Raw genomic sequence first — 19,998 nt, forward strand, 5'->3', positions numbered from 1 at the left:
AATTGGCTCCCTGACCTGTTTTATTCTTACTCACAATGTGTAGTACGGCACAGCCTGAAATAGTTTGGATAAATTCCTACTTAACCTTGAGAAATTATTTTCTTTATTTGGCCTGGATGCCTGGGCAGAGGCCTGAGGAAAACTGGAGCCTTTCTAGATAAATCTTACTGTTTACTGTTACTGCATACATGATGAAGTGTTTATCACAGAAATGTGGTCTAGATTACAAGGATTGATTATTTATTTTTTGTTTCATTTGTAAAATGTTAATAAATGTTCTAAACAATATTCAAATGTATTATGACTATATAAGGGGTTGTTCTGTATATATCAGGGTGATAGCATTAGAATTACTCAATGTGTGAAAATAGATTAGATTATATATTATATAATAATAATAATAATAATGATATAAACACAAAAACCCTACTCTCTTTTTCCCTTCAATTTGGCTTATTGTATCATAGTGATAGAAATCTAAGTCATTACTATAACAAGAATCAGCACTCAAAGAAACTTCACACGATTGCTGCAGCTTGCTAACATTAGAGGACGCTATATGTTGTTGAAAATAAATTGCTAGAAAGAACCAGGAAAGAAAATCAAAAGCCAGAGTAATAAGTAATAAAAGTAGATCTTTCTTTTACTGTTATCATGCTCAAAGCCAAAAGACTTTAAAGATCTGGGCTTTTGCCTCTATTTTGCTTCATTATGGTGTAGGGGAAAACCTCTGAAATATTTTGTAAAGGGTTTGGTTTATTTGTTGGCATTGTTTTTTGTTTTGTTCTGTTTGGTTGGTTTTTCTATTTATTTTTCAGCTTAGAAAAATCAGGAAGGTCAAGTCTAATCTTCCTTGGGTTTTGTTGGGGAGCCACTGGGAGTTCTCACAACATGTTTTGTGAGCTGTAACACCTTAATTGAAGGTGTGGATGTGCTGAATCTTTTACAGAGGTTTGCTTGATTTAAAATGCAAGTCATTGAAATAAGTGTGTGCTAATAAAAATAATACATAATACATCAATATATGTAAAATATTTTTAAACCTTAGTAAGAGAAATGTTTGTATTTTTAATAAAAACACAACAGAGTTTCAAACAGTCCAACTGAACTCTGCTGCTCCTCTCAATTATTTAAGTTCTTTAAGTAAATATAAGTTAACTACTGCTCCAATTTTCCATTATCTGAATTTTGATTGTAAAAAACCAAGCAGAATTTAAAAAAAGAAAAAAAAAGAAAAAGAAAAGAAAAACAACCAATCAACAACAACAAAAACGTTCAGGTTGCCTTTATATATTCTAAAGAAGCAAAAAAGGGAACATGCTATTTTTTTCCCTCCCTTTTCAGGTCACCTTTAAACTACAAAACTCCTATAAATTCTTGATAGAGCTTGGTATAAAAATTGATTGTGAAAACACTAAAAGTGTTGGAGGGAGTATATTTTACTTAGTTATTCATTGAAATGTTTTAATAACACTTTTTATTTAGAACACAGAAAGCTTTACATTTCTGTACCAAAAACAGTACAGCACACAGCATTCAGGTTCACATCCTGAATAGAAATGTTAGCTTTGGAAATTGTCAGGTAAAGATAGAAATAGGAGTGTTACCAAGCCATGTTTAGTAGAGCCTGCAAGTCACCCTTTGGTGAATAGACCACTGAAGAGATATTTGCCTTTCAAACATCAGAATTTACAAGCTTTTCAATTACATTTTTCCATAGGTTACTCCTGCTTTAGTAAAGTTGATTTTATTTCTTCATCTAGGAAGAAGAAAGGCGCATGGCATCTGTTGCAGCAAGAAAAGAGGAAGAGAAGAAGCGTGAAAGCCACAAACAGACCTTGTTAAAGGTATTTTCTATTCTTTCTAACACTAATTGAGATTAGATAAAATGCCATACATTAGTTGTATTGACCATAATAAGGTATCAGAGTAGCAGCCGTGTTAGTCTGTAGTTGCAAAAGAGGAGGAGTACTTGTGGCACCTTAGAGACTAACAAATTTATTTGCGCATAAGCTTTCATGAGCTGTTTGTCTCTAAGGTGCCACAGGTACTCATTTTCTTTTGCATAATAAGGTAGACTCTGATATCTTGGTGCTGTAGTTTAAAAGGACACTGTCTCCTTTAATTATACCTACTTTTATTATTAACCTCAAGAAAAATGACACCTATGATAATAAGTCAAAACTGACATGATACCAGTTCTTCTTGGATGCGGAGCTTGCCAAAGCCAATTTGTTGCAGCCTCATGAGCAAAGTGCAGAACCCTCAGACCACCATCAAATCTGGTAGGAAGGCAGTCGTCAGTGATGTGTGATATTGTCTGTCTTTGGCCACAGCATCTCATTGGTCCCAGGTGTGAAGGCTGGCTTATGTTGACCCTGGCCTGTTTGATATCTGTTCAGAAGGGCCCATGAGCAGTATGCCAAATCAGAGCTGGGTACATGCATGGTCAGCGTCACTTATAAGAGACTGGTTTCTGATGTCACGTGTAGACCATTCTTCATGCCACAATGATGTCACAGAGAAATCTGGGCAAGGCAAGAGGGCCCACAATAGGTGCCTTGATGAAAAGTGTGCTCTTGGGTGTGTATGGTGGTAGGCTAAGTTTTGCCCTGTTTTTCTCAACCATCTAGCTGTAATATCCTCAAGACAGATTGTGGAGGAGTGATGTTGCTTAACATGGGGACCGACAGTACTGTGTGGGTCGAATTGTCCCAGTTATAATGCTTGTGGTTGAGTGTAGTTATGTGTCAGCCAACTTGATAAGAGACAAATGGAGCTTCACCAGAGCATAATATTCTGCTGCAGAGTAACAGAGGTCTAAGCTGGATGTTCAGAGTTTGAGCACTAGTATCCTGTGCAGTGCCAGCCAATTTATTTAGAAGGTTGTTACTTGTCGTCAGGTGTTTAAGCTATGTGAGAGCTCTATCTAGGGTACTCCAAGGTAGAGTGGGTGGGATTTGTGTTTCAAGAGATGTCCATTGAGAAGAGTATTGAATTTTTGGTCTGCTCTGTCATTGTAAAAAAGGTACACACACGAAACTCTCTTGGACATGCTTGGCTGTAAATGCTACCAACTGCAGTATTCAGCCATCTCAATCAAGTCAACGTTTAGAGTATCTTCAAGTTCTGGAAATGACCATGCTTAGATGTCTAAGCAAATGTCATCTGTGTATGTGAACTTGCAGGACAGGGTGAAAAGCATAAGTTTGTATATAGGTTGAAAAGCATGGGTGCCAGCACAGATCCTTGGGATAGACCATTGGTTTGTCTTTTCTTCTTGCTAACTCTGTGCTATGTGCACTTGGAAACTTCTGTTGTGGAAGAGAATGTCAATGATGTTGACTACCCCTGCTGGGAGTGTTCTTGACAGTTTGATTAAGAGCCTTGTGTGCCAGATGGTGTCATCTGCTGCTGTCAGTTCCAGAAATATGGGTCCCATCTTCAGGTTTTTCTGGAAACCATTTTTGATGAATGTTGTCCAAGCAAGCACTTGATCGTAGGTGCTCCAATTTTTCTGCACAGCCCAAGGGGGAACATGAAGAGAACTTTCAGGGCTGTGAAGCAACTGGTACCTAGATGGGACAGAGCCATAGCCTGACTTCCTCCATGCCTTCTTGATTTGTCTTGCACCCCGAGGAAGGCAAGTTAAGGGAATCAGTCTTTGTACTCAATTGAGCACAGAAACTACAGTTATATCTGGCTGTTAAAAGGATATTAAGGCTTCTTATCCCCACCCATCCTACACCCCTGGAGCATCCAGGCATAATCTGGCCCATAACTTGCATCTAGGGCCAAACTTTTGAAAGTAGATGCAGATTTTTGCACTTACACAAGTTGGTGTTTCGTGTGCACACATGGAAGTTGATTTTGCATGTGTATATTGGGCATTATGAGCTTTGGAAAAATTGAGCTTCTATTTTACCAACTCTTATAATACACAAAGGTTCATCTGGTATACCTTAAATATAGTCAAATAATTCTCTATCTGAACACAACACATAGAAAATTTGAAGTAGAAAACCATTTTTGATGGTTTGACCATGGAGAAACCAAAATATTAAAGATCCCATTAGTCATGTAAGAACTCCACCAACAAACTCTCTTCCAGTAATTACCAATGACAAAGTGGTCACATTGCCAGTAGGCCTCATAGACTAGAACCCTGCAATACTCCATAGATGAGTTCACTGGTCAAATGAGCATAGAAATTTGTTCTGGTACTGGTGGTTACCCTTGAGATGATTACCAGCACAAGTGGAATAGTCCACGCTGCTTGCTCCATTCTGTAGATACACATGTTGACATATGTTTGTCAGAGAAGAGTAGGTCAAAGAAATGCACCTTTGCAGTTAGAACGGATGGTGCTAAGGTTTGTGATAGTCTTAGTTTCTGTGGGAGTTCATTCCACATTCTTGGGCTAGACCCCAGGAAATCGGTCTCCTGCACACAAAAGCTTTGCCCTTACTGGCTGTGCAAAGTGAAGTCTAACACTTAGCTCATTAAGATTTCTCTGTCTGTAACATGATAACTTCAGAACACCACATCTGATCGATTCTAAAATTTCAGCAGATGTTCTAAGCATCGATGGGCACAAGTTTGTTGATTTTTAGAGCAAATTGGACTAATGGAAAAGCCTGATTCACAGACTGCCTGATGCTTCAAGGAGAGGAATCTCTCATCTGCCTCTGCTGCTGCTGACATATACCAGAGGCAGTAGCTTAACGCTCGGCATGGGGAGATTTGTCAGTATCTTGAACTCTAACATTAATCAGATTTCACAGGGAGGGTTTGTAAGGAGAAGTGAGGATCTTGGGGCAGGGAAAGTGGAGTGATTTTGAGAAATGGGGACAACAGTGTGTGTGGAGAGAAAGCAGCAAGACTAGAGGGACGAGGCAGGGAAAGCAGAGTCTCACAGGTCGTGGAGGGGGAGGGGAGGAAGTTGGGACTCAGAGAGGACTGTAATAGTGGTAAAAGAAGCAAGGACATGGGGTTAGTGGGGGAAGGGGACTTGGTGATTGAACGGGGTAGAGAAGCTGGGACCCAGAGGGAGGGAAATGAGTGCCTGGGAGTGATAAAGCAATGACCCGCAAGGGAATGGGAAGATTTGGCATAGTGATGATGATGGAATCAGGGACCCAGAGGGGAGAACTGGGTAGGGGGTGAGGATGAGGGGAGTGGAGGTGAGGAGGAGAAAGTGGAGCCCTTGGGGGTGGGGAATGAAGATGGGGAGGAGAAAACCGGGATTGAGGAAGATAGGGATATGTGATCAGGGGAGGAATGGAATTGAGGAAGAAACAGGGGTGCACACAAGATATGTCTAAACAGCAAAAAAAAACCTGTGGCTGGCCCGTGCCAGCTGATGCTTGCAGGGCTTGAGCTAAGGGTCTGTTTCACTGCTGTGTAGATTTCTGGACTTGGGCTTTAGCCCAAGCTCTGGGACCCTCCCACCCTACGGGGTCTAGTCCTGAAGTCTACAAAGTAATGAAAAAGCCTTGCAGCCTGAGAACCTTGAGCCCAAGCCAGCTGGCATAGACCAGCTGCGGGCTTTTCTTTGCTGTATAGACATAACCACAGAGGCCCTGCCATGGGGAGAAGGAGGGAATGGGAGGATGCATTAAGCCAGTGCCATGTGGGGGAGAGTTGAGGAATATAAAGTGCCCCTGCTGGGTGCAATGTACTCAGCCTACAGAAGTGACAAAACATGCAACCCTGAGTTGTAGAAAGTTCCATTGCGCCAGTGGAGCAAAATTGTCAACCATGGGCTTCACCCCAGAGCTTTAGTCAAACTTTTAGATACCCTAGAACCAGGTCATTGAGTGCCTTGAAATAAGGACCAAGATCTTGAACTTGATTTGATAGTCTATGGGAAGGCAGAGTAGGGAGCAGAGGACAGGTTTGATATGTTCACAATAGCCAGTGTTGCTGAGGAGATGTACTCTAGTGTTCTATAGCAGCTGGACTTTTCTAAGTGCTACCAGATACGTTACATTGCTGTAGTCCTGCTGAGAGTTAATGAGGGCATAAATACTTGAGGCTGGGTCATTGTTTGGATGGAGTCTCTTAGCCAACTGGAGACTGTAGAAAGCACTGCTGTGTGAGAGCTCATTATCAGTGAGGAATTCAGGAGCACTCCTAAATTACAGACTGAATTAACCAATTGTGGGGTGGTGTGTACCTTTAATCACAGGAGACTCTTCCACTAATATCACCTCTGTCTCATTCAGCTTCAGCCAGCTCTTCTTCATCCATGAGCTGATCTCATCCAAGAACTGGCCACCTTCAGGTAGTGGTATAAGTCATAAGTGGTGAATGATAGATGGAGCTATGTGTTATCTGCATATTGCTGATGCTTGAGTTCCTGTTGTCTGACCAGTTCATATACATGTTGGATAGGACTGGTAAGAGAATTGATCCCTGTGGGACTCTCCACATGAGAGGTCTAGTTGTGGAAATGCAATTTCCTATTACAGCTTGTTGAGTGTGATTTCCCAGGAAAGACTGAAACCATTTTAGCACATTACCCTGGGCCCCACTACCTTTGTCAGGTGAGACAGCAGTATCTTATGGTTGGCCATGTTGAGAAGCTGGGAATGGGTGACAGGGCATGGATCACTTGATGATAACCTGTCTGTTCATTCCCTTTGGGCCACCTGCCACTGGCCACTGTCAAAGGACAGGATACTGGGCTTGTTAGACCTTTGGTCTGACCCAGTATGACCATTTTTATGTTTTTATGTACTGCAAAGATTCTACTGGAGTTTGGGTAGTATTATCCTGAAGAATCTTGTGAAGGGGTGACTCGCCCATGACTTAGGGTATTGGTTAGGTAAGCTGTGGTTTGTCAAGGTAAGATTTCGTATCACGAGTCTGGAGGGTGTGGGTTCAATGTCCACCATTTAGGAGCTTAGAAGAAAAGGAGTAGTTGGAGGTCAGGGATGGAGGGAGGGAGAAATATATCATGCGTGTAAAACTGGACCTTGTTCAAAGCAAGGGGACACGTGCAGAATTTTAACAGTAGGTATTGTAAACTGGAAGCAATAGGTTAAAAAAAATAGGAAAAAGTAAATAGATAAAGAGGTGGGGTTAATTGTTATATGATAATCCAACAGTGTGTCTATTATACTTCTGTTTTTCTGAATCTTATCTATTAAAACAGATTTTTCTGAGTTTGGATTTGTTCAGTTTAAAAACGGGTTCCAGAAAATATTTCCTCCTCCTCATCATTTTAAAAATTAATACTTACATAGTTTATTTTATTTTTACTATAGATGACTGATATGTTTTAAATTTATCTGGTTTTGAAGTTTTGGTGTCTGTTCCTACTGGTATAGGAAGGGAAGTACACACAGACACATTCATCTGGTGGTTTGGTGGTGATAATGTGTTGGCCCACTTACTGAGCAACAGAAATTTTTGAAAGTGTGATTTATTTTTACTTCTATTTCTTAAGCTTTGAGGTATGTTTCCTTACAGTGGGAGATGCTGTTGTTTGTCTTGATGCCCTAGATCTCTCAAACCATTTTGCCAATGAAAATTCCCATTGGAGGAAAGGGGCATGTACTGTTAATGTGTAATTCCATACTCACTCAAGCTTGAACAGGAAATTGAAGTTTTCATTCTTTTTAGTGAAGGTTTCTTCCTTGTCTTCAAGGGAGTAAAGAAGCATAACAGCCAACTGCTGTTCCTTTATTTGCTTCAAAAAGATGATTCTTATCTCTCTTCTATGTACATTTCCATTCTATTCTTGTGTGTTTTGTTTTCTCTGTTTCAGACTCTTGTTTTACTTGAATGGAACTTTCTTTCCCATAGATCTAACAGTGGGATTAAGTGGCTGTGAAATAATTTGCGAAGTCTAAAAATTCAGCCAATTAATGGAAATTTTGTTGAGTCATATTCAGCAATAAAATATATTTTCCTCCACAAGCTTTCTTGAGAAAACCATAAAATTTTACCTTGCTTCCTTTTAAATGAAATGTCATGGCATACTGCCCATTTAATAAGGTAACTGTTGCTGTTTTACAAAAGTGTCTGCCATCAAACTTACCATGCTAATAACTGTTGTTGAATTTTCATAAACATTCCCATATTCATTTCACAGGTTATAACTCACCTTTTTTTTTTCCTGTTCATGCCTGTCTGTCTACACAGTGGGTTTTTCTTCTTCTCCACCACTTGAGGGTGGAATCCAGTGCTTTCTAGAAAAACCTGTCCCAGAATTCTCTGCCTCCAGAGGCTTGCACAGGGTAAGAGCTCCCGTTTGACAGGGTCTTATCTGAGTATTTTCTGGCATAAAAACGATCATTTGCCACCAAATCTTTTAATTTAATTGGTTTTCAAATGAATACGTTGTTGGGTGGGATATTTTAGTTTAGCTGCACTGCAAGAGATCAGCAGCTGCACAGCTGAGGGCTCACAAGATGGCCAGCTAGCACAGAAGATGAAATAGAAAAGCAACAGGAACTCTCAAGATGGAAAGGATGCCTTACTGATGCATCAGACTAGGTCTTCCTCTAATTCAGAACTCCTGAATGTTCTCCCCAATTCCAAAAATGCTGGAGCCACAGAAGGGTCACCCTTCACCCAGGCTTCCTTCCTTCCATGTTTCTGACCCATTTTACTCTGCTGACATGAAGTTCATCATGGAGTACTCCTCAACAGTACTGGAAGGGAAAAGTCACCCTTTCCTGCTTACTGTGGACCTCAAAGGGGGAGAACTTCAGTGGGACACAGGTGGCAACAGGTCTGCAAGGGAGCAAAAGTGCCCTCAGCTTTTTTCTATTTTCTATTTCACAGCCTTTCCCAGTGTTCTTAAATGAGGGTTCCTCTTGTGCAAGCATGCATGTTTGGGTATGTGAAAGCAGCCGTCATCCTACTGATAGCTATGATTTATTCCCAGATTTTTCCCTATGATCAGCCTAAATCAAGAGTTTTCAATGGGCATTTCCTTTCCTTCCTTACTCATATTCTCAGAGAAGCAATGGTCCAGAAACTACAACAGCCCCTCTCCCTTTAAAAAAAAAACACAACAACAATACAGAGGTATCTTCAAAGGAGATTATATCATATTTGAAACCAAAATGTATTTATACTGGATGTAAACATGACACTAAGAAAGCAGCATTTGCAGCAGAACAACCCCTTTGTCATAACACAGTTAGAAAGATTACAGCAATTTTTTCTTTAAACAAAGGACGGAGTAAGGAAAAAAACCCTACGAAAACAGTTTGTATTTTGTGAAGAAATAAGTCCCTGAGCAACATCATATCTCCCTTTACAAATGGGTGTTATTTTAAAAGACACAAGTCATAACTTTTGAAATGCTTAATAGGCAAAGATAAAAATAAGGTCATGTTAATATGCAAAACAAATTTACAGTAAAAGTAAAATTTAAAAATAAAATTCATCCAGCCTGGCATTTTTAATTGATTTTAAAAAAAAAGATAAAAATAAGGACGTAATATATTAAATGTTCATTTACAGAGCAGTTTTACAATAAAAATGAAAGTTTTAAAAGAGAAGCTATTCAAAGATTGGTTTCAGAGTAGCAGCCGTGTTAGTCTGTATTCGCAAAAAAAAAAGGAGTCCTTGTGGCACCTGAGAGACTAACAAATTTATTAGAGCATAAGCTTTCGTGAGCTACAGCTCACTTCATTCGATGCATCCGATGAAGTGAGCTGTAGCTCACGAAAGCTTATGCTCTAATAAATTTGTTAGTCTCTAAGGTGCCACAAGTACTCCTTTTCTTTATTCAAAGATTGGCCCTTTTCACCTTTGTTATCTGAAGAAACATATCCTCTCCATTTTGCTAAAACTACTATTGTCATTGAAAGAATAATTTAAGACTTTATAAATATTTAAAGCACAGAGGAAAATGTCACAATAGATAGCCCATATTTCCATATGTGTTTTCCTAAGTGATCACTCTCATTACAATGTGTATGGTAACACCCATTGTTTCATTTTCTCTATGTATATAAATCTCCCCACTGTATTTTCCACTGAATGCATCCGATGAAGTGAGCTGTAGCTCACGAAAGCTTATGCTCAAATAAATTTGTTAGTCTCTGAGGTGCCACAAGTACTTCTTTTCTTTTTGCGAATACAGACTAACACAGCTGCTACTCTGAAACCTGTCATGAAGGATTGAGTAACTGTGGTAAGGAGAGAGATGAGCACGTGGCATATTTGAAGCAGCATGTTTCATAATAGCCCTTCTGCTTTTTTTGAAAACTTAACTTTTGCAGAGAGAGAATTTTTAATCACAGGATTAAAATTTAAAAAGCCTTAAAACTTTTAAACTGGCTGTAAATGTGAAAATAAAACAACACACGAGCAGTCCTAATACTCCCCATAGAAAAGAAAAGAAAATGAATTCCAAATGTCAGCCTTGCCAAAAGTGTGCACATCTACAAATCACACTAGAGGGCAGGACATAAATCAAGAAGAGGGTGTGGAAATCTGTCCATATATATAATGAATAAAGGCATAGAGCCCATTACTACTTAGTTTTCCAAAGAGAATAAAATATCGCCATATGCAATGCTGGTTGCCATCATAATTGCATTTGGTACTATCCTGATGAAATTATTCTTTTCAGTATTTATTATCCAGGCTTTTACTAGTGGTAGTATTGTTGTCTTTGGAGGACATTCTGGTACTTTGCATGAATAGGCATGCCATGTTGCATTCTTGCATGTAATTTCCCTTTGACTCGTTTTTTATTCTTTTTCTGTTTTCTGTGTATGTTGTTGTATATACACATTTTATTTAAAATTGGATCTGATGAACTTGTATCTCTTTTTTTTTTTTCCAATTTTAAATGAGAAATAAATTACATAGCCTCTTTGCGGCTTACTTCAGTTGTGCTTTTTTGACTCAGTATTAGGTAATAAGTTGATTTAATAACTCTTTTGGTAGATTAAAGTTCCAAGTTTCTTAGTTTAAAAACATTTTGTGAAAATTTGTAAACAAAATAAACATTTTGGAAACCATGAGGTACTATGAGGGCTCTGAAACAGTTTGGTGGAAATGTTCCAATACTTTTCTTGTCAGATAGTGTTATCAAGTATTATGTATGTTTCTTCACAAGGCCTTAGAGTTCCTTAAAAAGGGTCTCTACCAGATTCTGTATTTAACACATGTGCTCCACAAGAAGCCTTCTAAATTCGTAAATATTATAATGGCAAAATTACTTCCCTTTGGACTGGTTATGGTAAGGAGATGGTGGAGGCAATTAAATAAAAATTGTCATTTTGAATGTTAGTGCTGGTTATATACTTAAGTATAAGTAACTAGGGAAAAGGAAAAGTACACTAATTCTTTACATACTACAGAGGAATTCTGATAAAGGCTCTTTATTTTCTATATGAATATATATTTTTCCAAATTATAGTAAGGATATTGGGCTAACAACATTAGATCCTGTTGCATGTAGGCATAACTTTCATTTTCCTGTATTAGTGTTGCTCCTTAATTTAAAATGTCCAGGCTTTGATTGGCATTTGTCATAATATCGGTGTTGTTTAAAGAAAATCTGTAGGGAACTACACAGAGCTCTTTTTAGGGTCTGGGAAAAGTACAGCAAAATGCAAGGTGGAACAGATTGTTTAGAATAAGTAGTTAGCACATATTGTAAGGAACCGTTCAAGGTAGATTTCCTCAACTATGGTAAGATTCATCATGGCCCTAGTCAGGACCTTTCCACCAGTGGTCAAACCTACACCTGAGTGAGACCTCAGTCTCATCCTGTCAGCACTCACCAGGCCACCATTTGAACCTTGGCTACATGATCCATGTCCCACCTGTCCATGAAAGTTGCATTTCTGGTTGCTATCACTTTGGCCAGGAGCGTGAGCAATTTGGGAGCACTCAGGGCAGACCCTCTTTGTATACCTTCACCTCCATCCTAAGTTCCTCCCTAAGGTTATTTCTGAATTCCATGTCAGCCAAAGTATCCACTTTCCTGTTCTTTTTCTGAAACCCCACTCTTCTGTCGAAGTGAAAAGACTTCATTCTCTCAATGTCATATGTGACCTGACGTTCTATCTGCAGAGGACCAAACCTATTAGAATATCACAAAGACTTTTTCTCACCGTACCAGAAAGATTGCACAGTCAAATGATATTCTCTCAGAGAGTCATAAGTGGGTTTCTGGGTGCATCATTGAGTGCTACAGGTTAACGCAGATACCTCCTCCTGATGGAGTTAGGGCACACTCCATGAGGGTGCAAGCTGCCTCTATAGCATCCCTGCAGGATGTTCCAATATTAGACATATGCAGAGCAGCCAACTGGAGCTTCATCCGCATGTTTGCTAGATGATGCATGCTAGTCCAGGCCTGTGCTGCTGTTGCAGCAGTGGGAACTGCAGTGTTGTGAGCATCTTCACTGCCAGCTTCCTCACAACCTCTAGTCTGAACACTGTTTGTCAGTTACCCACATCTGGAATACATGTAGGGACTAGTACTCAATGAAGAAATGGAGGTTACTTGCATGTAACTGGGAGTTTTTTGAGAAGTGTGGTCCCTGTCTGCATTCCACTACCTGCCCTCCATCCCCTCTGTCTCAGGTCCTGTTGGACTTATGGTAAGGAAAGGAACTTCAGAGGCATCAGTACACATTGCCTCTTATACTCTCGGTTGGGAGCATGAGGAGATCTACTGTGCAGATGTGGGCCAATGGACGCTGCTTGTTAGAATTTCTGGACTCAGGCATATAGTGCATGCATACCACATGTGGAATATATATAAGGGCCATAGGTCTCAAAAGAACTTCGAGTTACAGACAGGTAACCTCCATTTCCATGCCAGCTTCGTCTTACCTGCTTTTGAATGGCATTGGCATTCAATGATTCCCCACTGTAATGGATGCTGAGGTGCTTTACACCTCTGTGACAATAACCCCTGATACTCTTTCCACCACCAAGGACTTGTGTGGCAGAGTTTATGCTGGCAGAAATCCAAGGTGAATCGGCCCAATGTCATTTTTGGTTAATTAAAACACATTTTATATAGAGTATTCTTATGTAGCTCCAGTCTTACGGATCAGTATGCTGCATGATAATGTCCATGGTGTGGTTACAAAATAAAATATCTGTCATATTTCTCAATATTTCTTTCACTTTAATAGAAATCTTCAAGTGAAGCTCATTTGTTTCCTTTTCTGAATAGCAGTTATTCAGTAAACTCCTGAGCTTGTCTCTAAGTTTGCTATATAAAATGTTAGTGATTAGCTAAAGCACAGACAAAACAACCATAGAGAACAGCACTGGTTTCTTTTCATGAGATGTAATATATACAGAAGGCTGTCAAAATAATGGTTGAGTCTGATTAACTTGAACTAAATTAGATGTTCACACTGACTGATAAAGGCTTTGTCTCTCATATGTAGTTCTGTTTTCCAGTAAACAAATAATTCGTACCTTTGTTAGTCTCTAAGGTGCCACAAGTACTCCTTTTCTTTTTCCTACCTTTCAAATCTCTTTAATTTCCAAAGAGATGTAATTCTGTTGGTTTTAATCTGAAACCCTTTGGAAGAGTAATGTAAATCTTTCAATACCTTGCAATTTATGTTTTACTCATATGATTTTATATTATTTCTTGGTCTCTCTGTCATATGTAGTGGTTGCATTTAAAAAGTTTGTACTGGTTTCAAAGATCTTACTAGCTCAACTAGTGTTCCCCAGTGCATGTATAGTATATATGTCTCAAACTGGCAAAGACTTGAAAACCAGTAGAAACATTTTAAATTCAACCTCTCTGAATAATCTGCTGTAGTTCCCATAGACTTTAAATCTGATTGTGAAGACCTTTCCTGTTAGGCATCTTGAAACTCATATGCTCATAAGGCTTTAAAATGTAGTCAACTAACTCCTGCTTTAGAAAGGAGAAAAATGAACCTTAATGTTTCACAGTTGAGTACAGTAACTACAGTATGAGGGTGGTGATGTGCTTTTCAAAGTTTTGGTTTTTAACCCCTTTATTGTATAACAATGAATGGATAAGTTTTAAGAGTTTTTTTGTATGGAATTCTTTTTAAGAAAATGTTTAGGCCACATAGATAAGCACCCAGGTCAGGAAATGCCAAGTATTGGGTATTTTTATATACTGCTTTCTCTTTTCAAAGAACTGTACAGTCATTAAGTTCTACTTCTCACATCTGTCGCTAAATTATTATTTATTTGCATTACACTCATGCCCACATATCCTCCCCCCCCGGGTAGCCATTATGCAAACGCATAGCGAGAGGCAGTCCTTGCCACAAAGATTAATTTTCCAAATGGAAACAGAGCTTAAGGGACTTGGCCAGGGTCACACATTCAGCAAGCATTGATCCGAGGTCTTTTGGTACACAGGCTAAGGCTTAACCTAGTATTACACATATTGAATCTATTTCCCTAAATTAAGTATCCTCACACCTTCTTGTCAACTGTTTAAATGGGCCATCTTGATTATCACTACAAAAGTTTTTTTCTCCTGCTGATAATAGCTCATCTTAACTAATTAGCCTCTCACAGTTTGTATGGCAACTTCCACCTTCTCTGTATGTATATACATATATCTTCTTACTATACGTTCCATTCTATGCATCCGATGAAGTGGGCTGTAGTCCACGAAAGCTTACGCTCTAATAAATTTGTTAGTCTCTAAGGTGCCACAAGTACTCCTGTTCTTTTTGCGGATAGAGACTAACACGGCTGTTGCTATTCTGAAACCATTCAAACATTGTCTCTGATTTTTCCTATTTGTAAAATGAGGATAATACTACTTTTCACTTCATACATAAGTGCTGCAACTAAGGGTGCAGGGGATACTCCAACACTCCCCTGGCTTGAAGTAGTTTCCATTATATACAGGGTTTACAGTTTTTGGTTAATGGCTCTCAGCATCCCCACTATAAAAATTGTTCCAGCACCAATGACTTCACAGGGCTTTTTCTTCTGTGGATATCAAAGTGCTTGACATAGATGTCAAAACAATAATAGCTCCATTTTACAGAACAGTCACAGAATCCGTTCCATACCACAAAGTGTAAGCTTTAGTTTAAAAAATAATTAAGCTTCTAACCTTTTTGGTTGTAAAGATAACTTTCCAAATGTAAATCAATATACTGTTGTCTTCTTGAGTCTGCAAACCAGTAGCCTAAAACATAGTTCTAGAAGAGCTGCAAACTGCTCCCTTTCACCTAAACCTAAATGAGTTAAATCTGAAGCCAAATGTTGCGAGGGTTAGGGTTAAGCATTTATAGTAGAAACATACAGCTAAAATGATGACTCGTGGGTGTTAGATGCACAGGAGGATATAACGGTGGGTAGGTTGTCAAATGATTCTGTGGTGCAAAATCAGAAGTTCATGCAGGTGCCAGTGCATGTTTTTGAGCACCATTATAAAGTGGTGTTTGCGTAAATCAGTAACTAAAATGGGCAACCATTTACTACACTGAGGTCCAAATCATTTCAAAGTGTAGCCTGACATAGAGCTTGTGAAAAATTTAACAATATTTCAAGATGAAGAATTTCATAAACAAGAGGTGAAAGCATGCAATAGTATATTGCAGTGTAGTAAACATTGAATACGAATAAAACGATGGCAACAGTGTTTTAGATAAATTATTAAACATTTAATGGCTTCATTGAATTCAATCTTTTTATTGAGAGCTTTTCTTTGTTAGTCATGTTGACCAGCTGCTTTATTTTATAAGGAGAAGGAAGGTTAAAAACAGCTCTCTGATTATTAGAAACATTGTTACTTTTCAAAGTAACAGTCTGGAATTGAAAGACGTGTAAAGTTCAGCTGTTGAATAAAATGTGGACAAAGAATAGCTAGCCAACCATAAAAAAGTTGCAGAGGTGTTAGCAGGTCACTCTACCTTGAACGGTTCCTTACAATGTGTGCTAACTACTTATGCTAAACAATCTGTTCCACCTTACTTTTTGCTATACTTTTCCTAGACCTTAAAAAGAGTTCTGTGTAGTTCCCTACAGATTTTCTTTAAATAACACTGATATTCTGACAAATACCAACCAGAGCTTAGAAATTTTAAATTAAGGGCTTCTCTACACTGCCCCACAGTTCAGAATAGAGGGGTGTAAATGCGCACCAAAGTGCTGCTTTGTAATTCCTGTATGTGGACACTGCTGGAATGACCTAATTTGCATTAATGTAATCCTTTTCAAACAGGATTACATTAAGATGGTGAACAGGAACCTTTTAGTTTGTGCCTGCAGCATCCACAGGGGAGTGTTACATTGCAGCACTTTGGTGTGCACTGCTGTTAAAACCCTTGTAGTCCAAACTGCAGGGCAAGAGTATACATGCCTTAGAACCTTTTCTATGCATTTAATTCAAAGGGTCTATTTCTATGGCATTGGGTTGCCAACTCTCCCAGTTTTGCCAGGAGTCTCCCAGAATCAGACTCTATCTCCCAGAGGCTACTGAAGCCAAACCAGGAGATTTTAGGCGCTAAAAGTCCAACAGCACAGTGGGGCTAAGGCAGGCTCCATGCCTGCCCTGCCCCTCACTGCTCCTGGAAGCAGCGGGCATGTCCCTGTGGCCTCAGAGGGGGGAGCAATGGCTCTCCGCGTGCTGCCCCCAACCTGAGTGCCAACTCTGTAGCTCCCATTGGCCGGGAACTCCAGCCAGTGGGAGCTGCGGGGGGTGGTGCTTGCAGGCAGGGGCAGTATGCAGAGACCTCCTGGCCTAGGGAGCCACCGTCAGAGGGACGTGCAGTCACTTTTGGGAGCTGCCCAAGTTAAGCGCTGCCCAACCAGAACCAGTACCCCTCACTCCCTCCCACACCCCGACCCCAGCTCAGAGTCCACATCTGCACCCAAACTCCATTCCAGAGCCCACATCCCCTCCCACACTGAAATTTCCTCCCAGAGCCCACACCCCTTACCCTGTCCTACACCCCAACCCCCTGCCACAGCTAAGAGCCCACACCCAAATTCCATCCCAGAGCCAGCACCCCCTCCCACACCCAAACTCCCTCCCAGAGCCCAACATACCCCCTCCTACACCCCAATCCTCTGGGATTGGGGTGTGGGAGGGAGTGAGGAGTGCTGTCTCTGGCCGAACAGCGCTTAACCATACCCCCTCCTGCACTCCAATCCTCTTCCCCAGCCTGGTGAAAGTGAGTGAGGGTCAGGGAGAGCGAGCGATGGAGGGAGAGAGTCGGGGCAGGGACTCCAGGAAGGGGCAGGGTCTCAGAGAAGGGGCAGGGCAAGGGTGTTTGGGTTTCTGTGATTAGATAGTTGGCAACCCTACTATGGCAGCATGACTTAGATTGGAATAGTATCAACTAATGTTTGACATTCCTGACTTTTGTCAATGTGTCATAACCTGGATGTTCTATAGAAAGAGATGGTGTTTTGTGCTTAGTTCTTTGCAGTTTTTTCCTTTTATATAGCAGAGATTGATACCTATTCAAATTTCATTAAGAAGCACTGTAATAGTGGGATAACTAAGCCATGCCAGTTAGATCTGGTTCAGCAAAATCAACCAAACTGAAACAAGCAATTAATTTACCTTTTGAAAACATTTATAGTGTTTAAAGTTTTAATCTCAGAACAGTTCAGAAGCAGGTCCATGAGCTAGTAAAATCAACAATCATCTTATACCAGGGGTGGGCAAACTTTTTGGCCTGAGGGCAACATCTGGGGGGGAAATCGTATGCAGGGCCATGAATGTAGGGCTGGGGCAGGTGGTTGGGGTGCGGGAGGTAGTGCAGGGTGTCTGGGGGGGTGTGGTGTGTGGGAGGGGGCTCAGGGCAGGGGGGAGGGGTGCAGTGGGGGCTTAGGGCAGGGGGCTAAGGGGCTCAGGGTGGTGGGTTGGGGTGCAGGAAGGGTTCGGGGTGCGGGCTCCAGCCCGGCACTGCTTACCTTGAGCAGCTCCGGGGTGACAGCGGCGCGCAGTGGGGCTAAGGCAGACTTCCTGTCTGCGCTGGACCCGCACTGCTCCCAGAAGTGGCCAGCATGTCTGGCAGTGGTTCTCGGGGGTGGGGTGGGGTAGACGGCTATGCTGCGTGCTGCCCTCACCTGTAGGTACCACCCCCAAAGCTCCCATTGGCCGTGGTTCCCCGTTCCTGGCCAATGGAATTGTGGGAGGTGGTATGTCTGCAGGCGAGAGCAGCACACGCAGCCCTCCCCCCCCACCTCCCTCCGGGAGTGGCGCAGGACCAGGGCAGGCAGGGAGCCTGCCTTAGCCCTGCTGCACCACAGGGCTGGCAATCCCGTGGGCTGGATTGAAAGCCCTGACAGGCTGGATCCTGTCCGCAGACCATAGTTTGCCCTGCCTTTCACTTAAATCTCACAATGAATGAGTTCCACACAGAGCTGGGTGTATTAAAAGGCCGATACAGAAACAATTGTCTTTAGTTGCATGAACATGCAACAACATAAAATGTTAAATATAAATATCTATTTATATTTATATATATATATTATATTTAAATATAAAATATCATCTGGATTCTTTCATTGATTAATTGTCTGGAACTGTATGTTATTGAATGCTGTTCTTGGTAATCCGTTGGTGACAAAAGAAAAAAAAAAACGGGGACAGCTTTTCAACATAATCCCGTGTCAAATTTTCTACATCTACAGGGAAAAGTCAATATGTAAATTGCTGTTGCCCATGAGTTAAAGGGAAGGGGGATCTTGAGGGAGATACCTTACCCTTCTTTGCTCAAGCGAAGCAAGAGTTCTCCCCCCCCCTCCAGTGTTTGAGGATTAGTTAGTTAGTGGTTGTGTTACTCTTTCAATGATGAGGCTTCAGTTTCTGGAAGGACAATTTTGGGCGAGATCATGGCCCATCAGCATGCAAGTACCAGGAGCGGAGGAGGAGTAAGGCACCCCTTCCCATCTATCAGTTAGTGTTTGACTGTGGAATGTATTCTTCTGGTGCAAACCAACATACTAACAATGCATTCAGATAATTTCATGTGGCTTTTATATCATGTTTCAGGAAAAGAAACGATTGACAATTGGCAACATTGCTCACCAATGGGAGATTCAGCAGAATCGAGTTGCTCTTGTGACTTCTTCAAATCAAGATAAAAAAGACAGTGACTCCTGTCAGATTAATGGCAGTGCCGCATATGTATTTCCTGAAGAAACCAGGTATACGAGTATTTTCTTGGAAGTATATTTCCTAGCTAATGTTTTATATATAACAAAAATGGGAAACACTCATCCTTCCATTCAGATAAGTAAGTGTGTATGTTTACACATATCTCTGTAAGTAGTGTATGTTTATAAAGATATGTGTTTTTATTTTTGGATTTCTAAAATGTGTCCATTTAGCACTCTACATAATTTAAAAAAACAATTTCAGGACTTACTGAACAATGTCTACCTCAGATGGCCTCCACCCCAGACTAACACATTCTCCCCATGGCTTGCTCAGAGTAGAGTCTGAAAAAAATAGAACAGATTCAGTAGCCTGAACAATTTCAACATGGTCAGTTGGGGTGAAGTGCGTGTACAAAAGTACCCAACTGATCTCAACAATCTCAACTTTAGAGTTCAAGACAAAACTGGTCTTTTAAGTAGCCTGGACTGATCCCTATGAAAAGTGTTTAGAAACTGGTGTCACAGTTACAGGGCTAGCTGCACTTCTGTCCCCTTTCTTGTTTCATTGAGTGTACCCCCATTCTCTTCTCTCCCCCTCCCCCCCCACAAATGTCAGGCCATGTGCCTTTACCTCCCCTGGGATGGAATTCCGTTTTTCTCTAACCTGGCTCTGGGTTACAGTGTGCTGTCTTATCAGCTGTGCTTACCCCTGCAGGTCTGACTGGTATTGGTACCTGCATTCATCCCTTTGAGAGTCTGTGACAAGTGGTTGTGTCTAGTGACCAGGCAGCCTCCTGAATATCAAAGTATTATTTTAATGGTAGGAAGGAATAAAGCACAAGATAAAAAGGATTTTCAAACCATAAAGAGCCTTACCTATGTGTCTATCTTATTTGAGGGTCACAATTGCCTGATGATAACCTAAGC

The 19,998-nt window shown here is 40.7% G+C and overlaps 1 protein-coding gene across 6 annotated transcripts in view; it reads left to right on the forward strand.

Moving 5' to 3' along the window:
• LRRC49 (leucine rich repeat containing 49) overlaps window positions 1–19,998 on the forward strand; it is a 141,906-nt gene that overhangs the window by 93,542 nt on the left and 28,366 nt on the right. For all 6 annotated transcript variants that reach the window (XM_043494532.1, XM_043494536.1, XM_043494535.1 and 3 more), the window contains 2 exons: window positions 1,764–1,847; window positions 18,965–19,119. In XM_043494532.1, coding sequence (XP_043350467.1) covers window positions 1,764–1,847; window positions 18,965–19,119 — 239 coding nt within the window. The remainder of the gene's footprint in view (window positions 1–1,763; window positions 1,848–18,964; window positions 19,120–19,998) is intronic.

This window comes from Dermochelys coriacea, chromosome 10 (assembly GCF_009764565.3).
Source record: "Dermochelys coriacea isolate rDerCor1 chromosome 10, rDerCor1.pri.v4, whole genome shotgun sequence".
In the NCBI taxonomy this organism is placed as follows: domain Eukaryota; kingdom Metazoa; phylum Chordata; order Testudines; family Dermochelyidae; genus Dermochelys; species Dermochelys coriacea.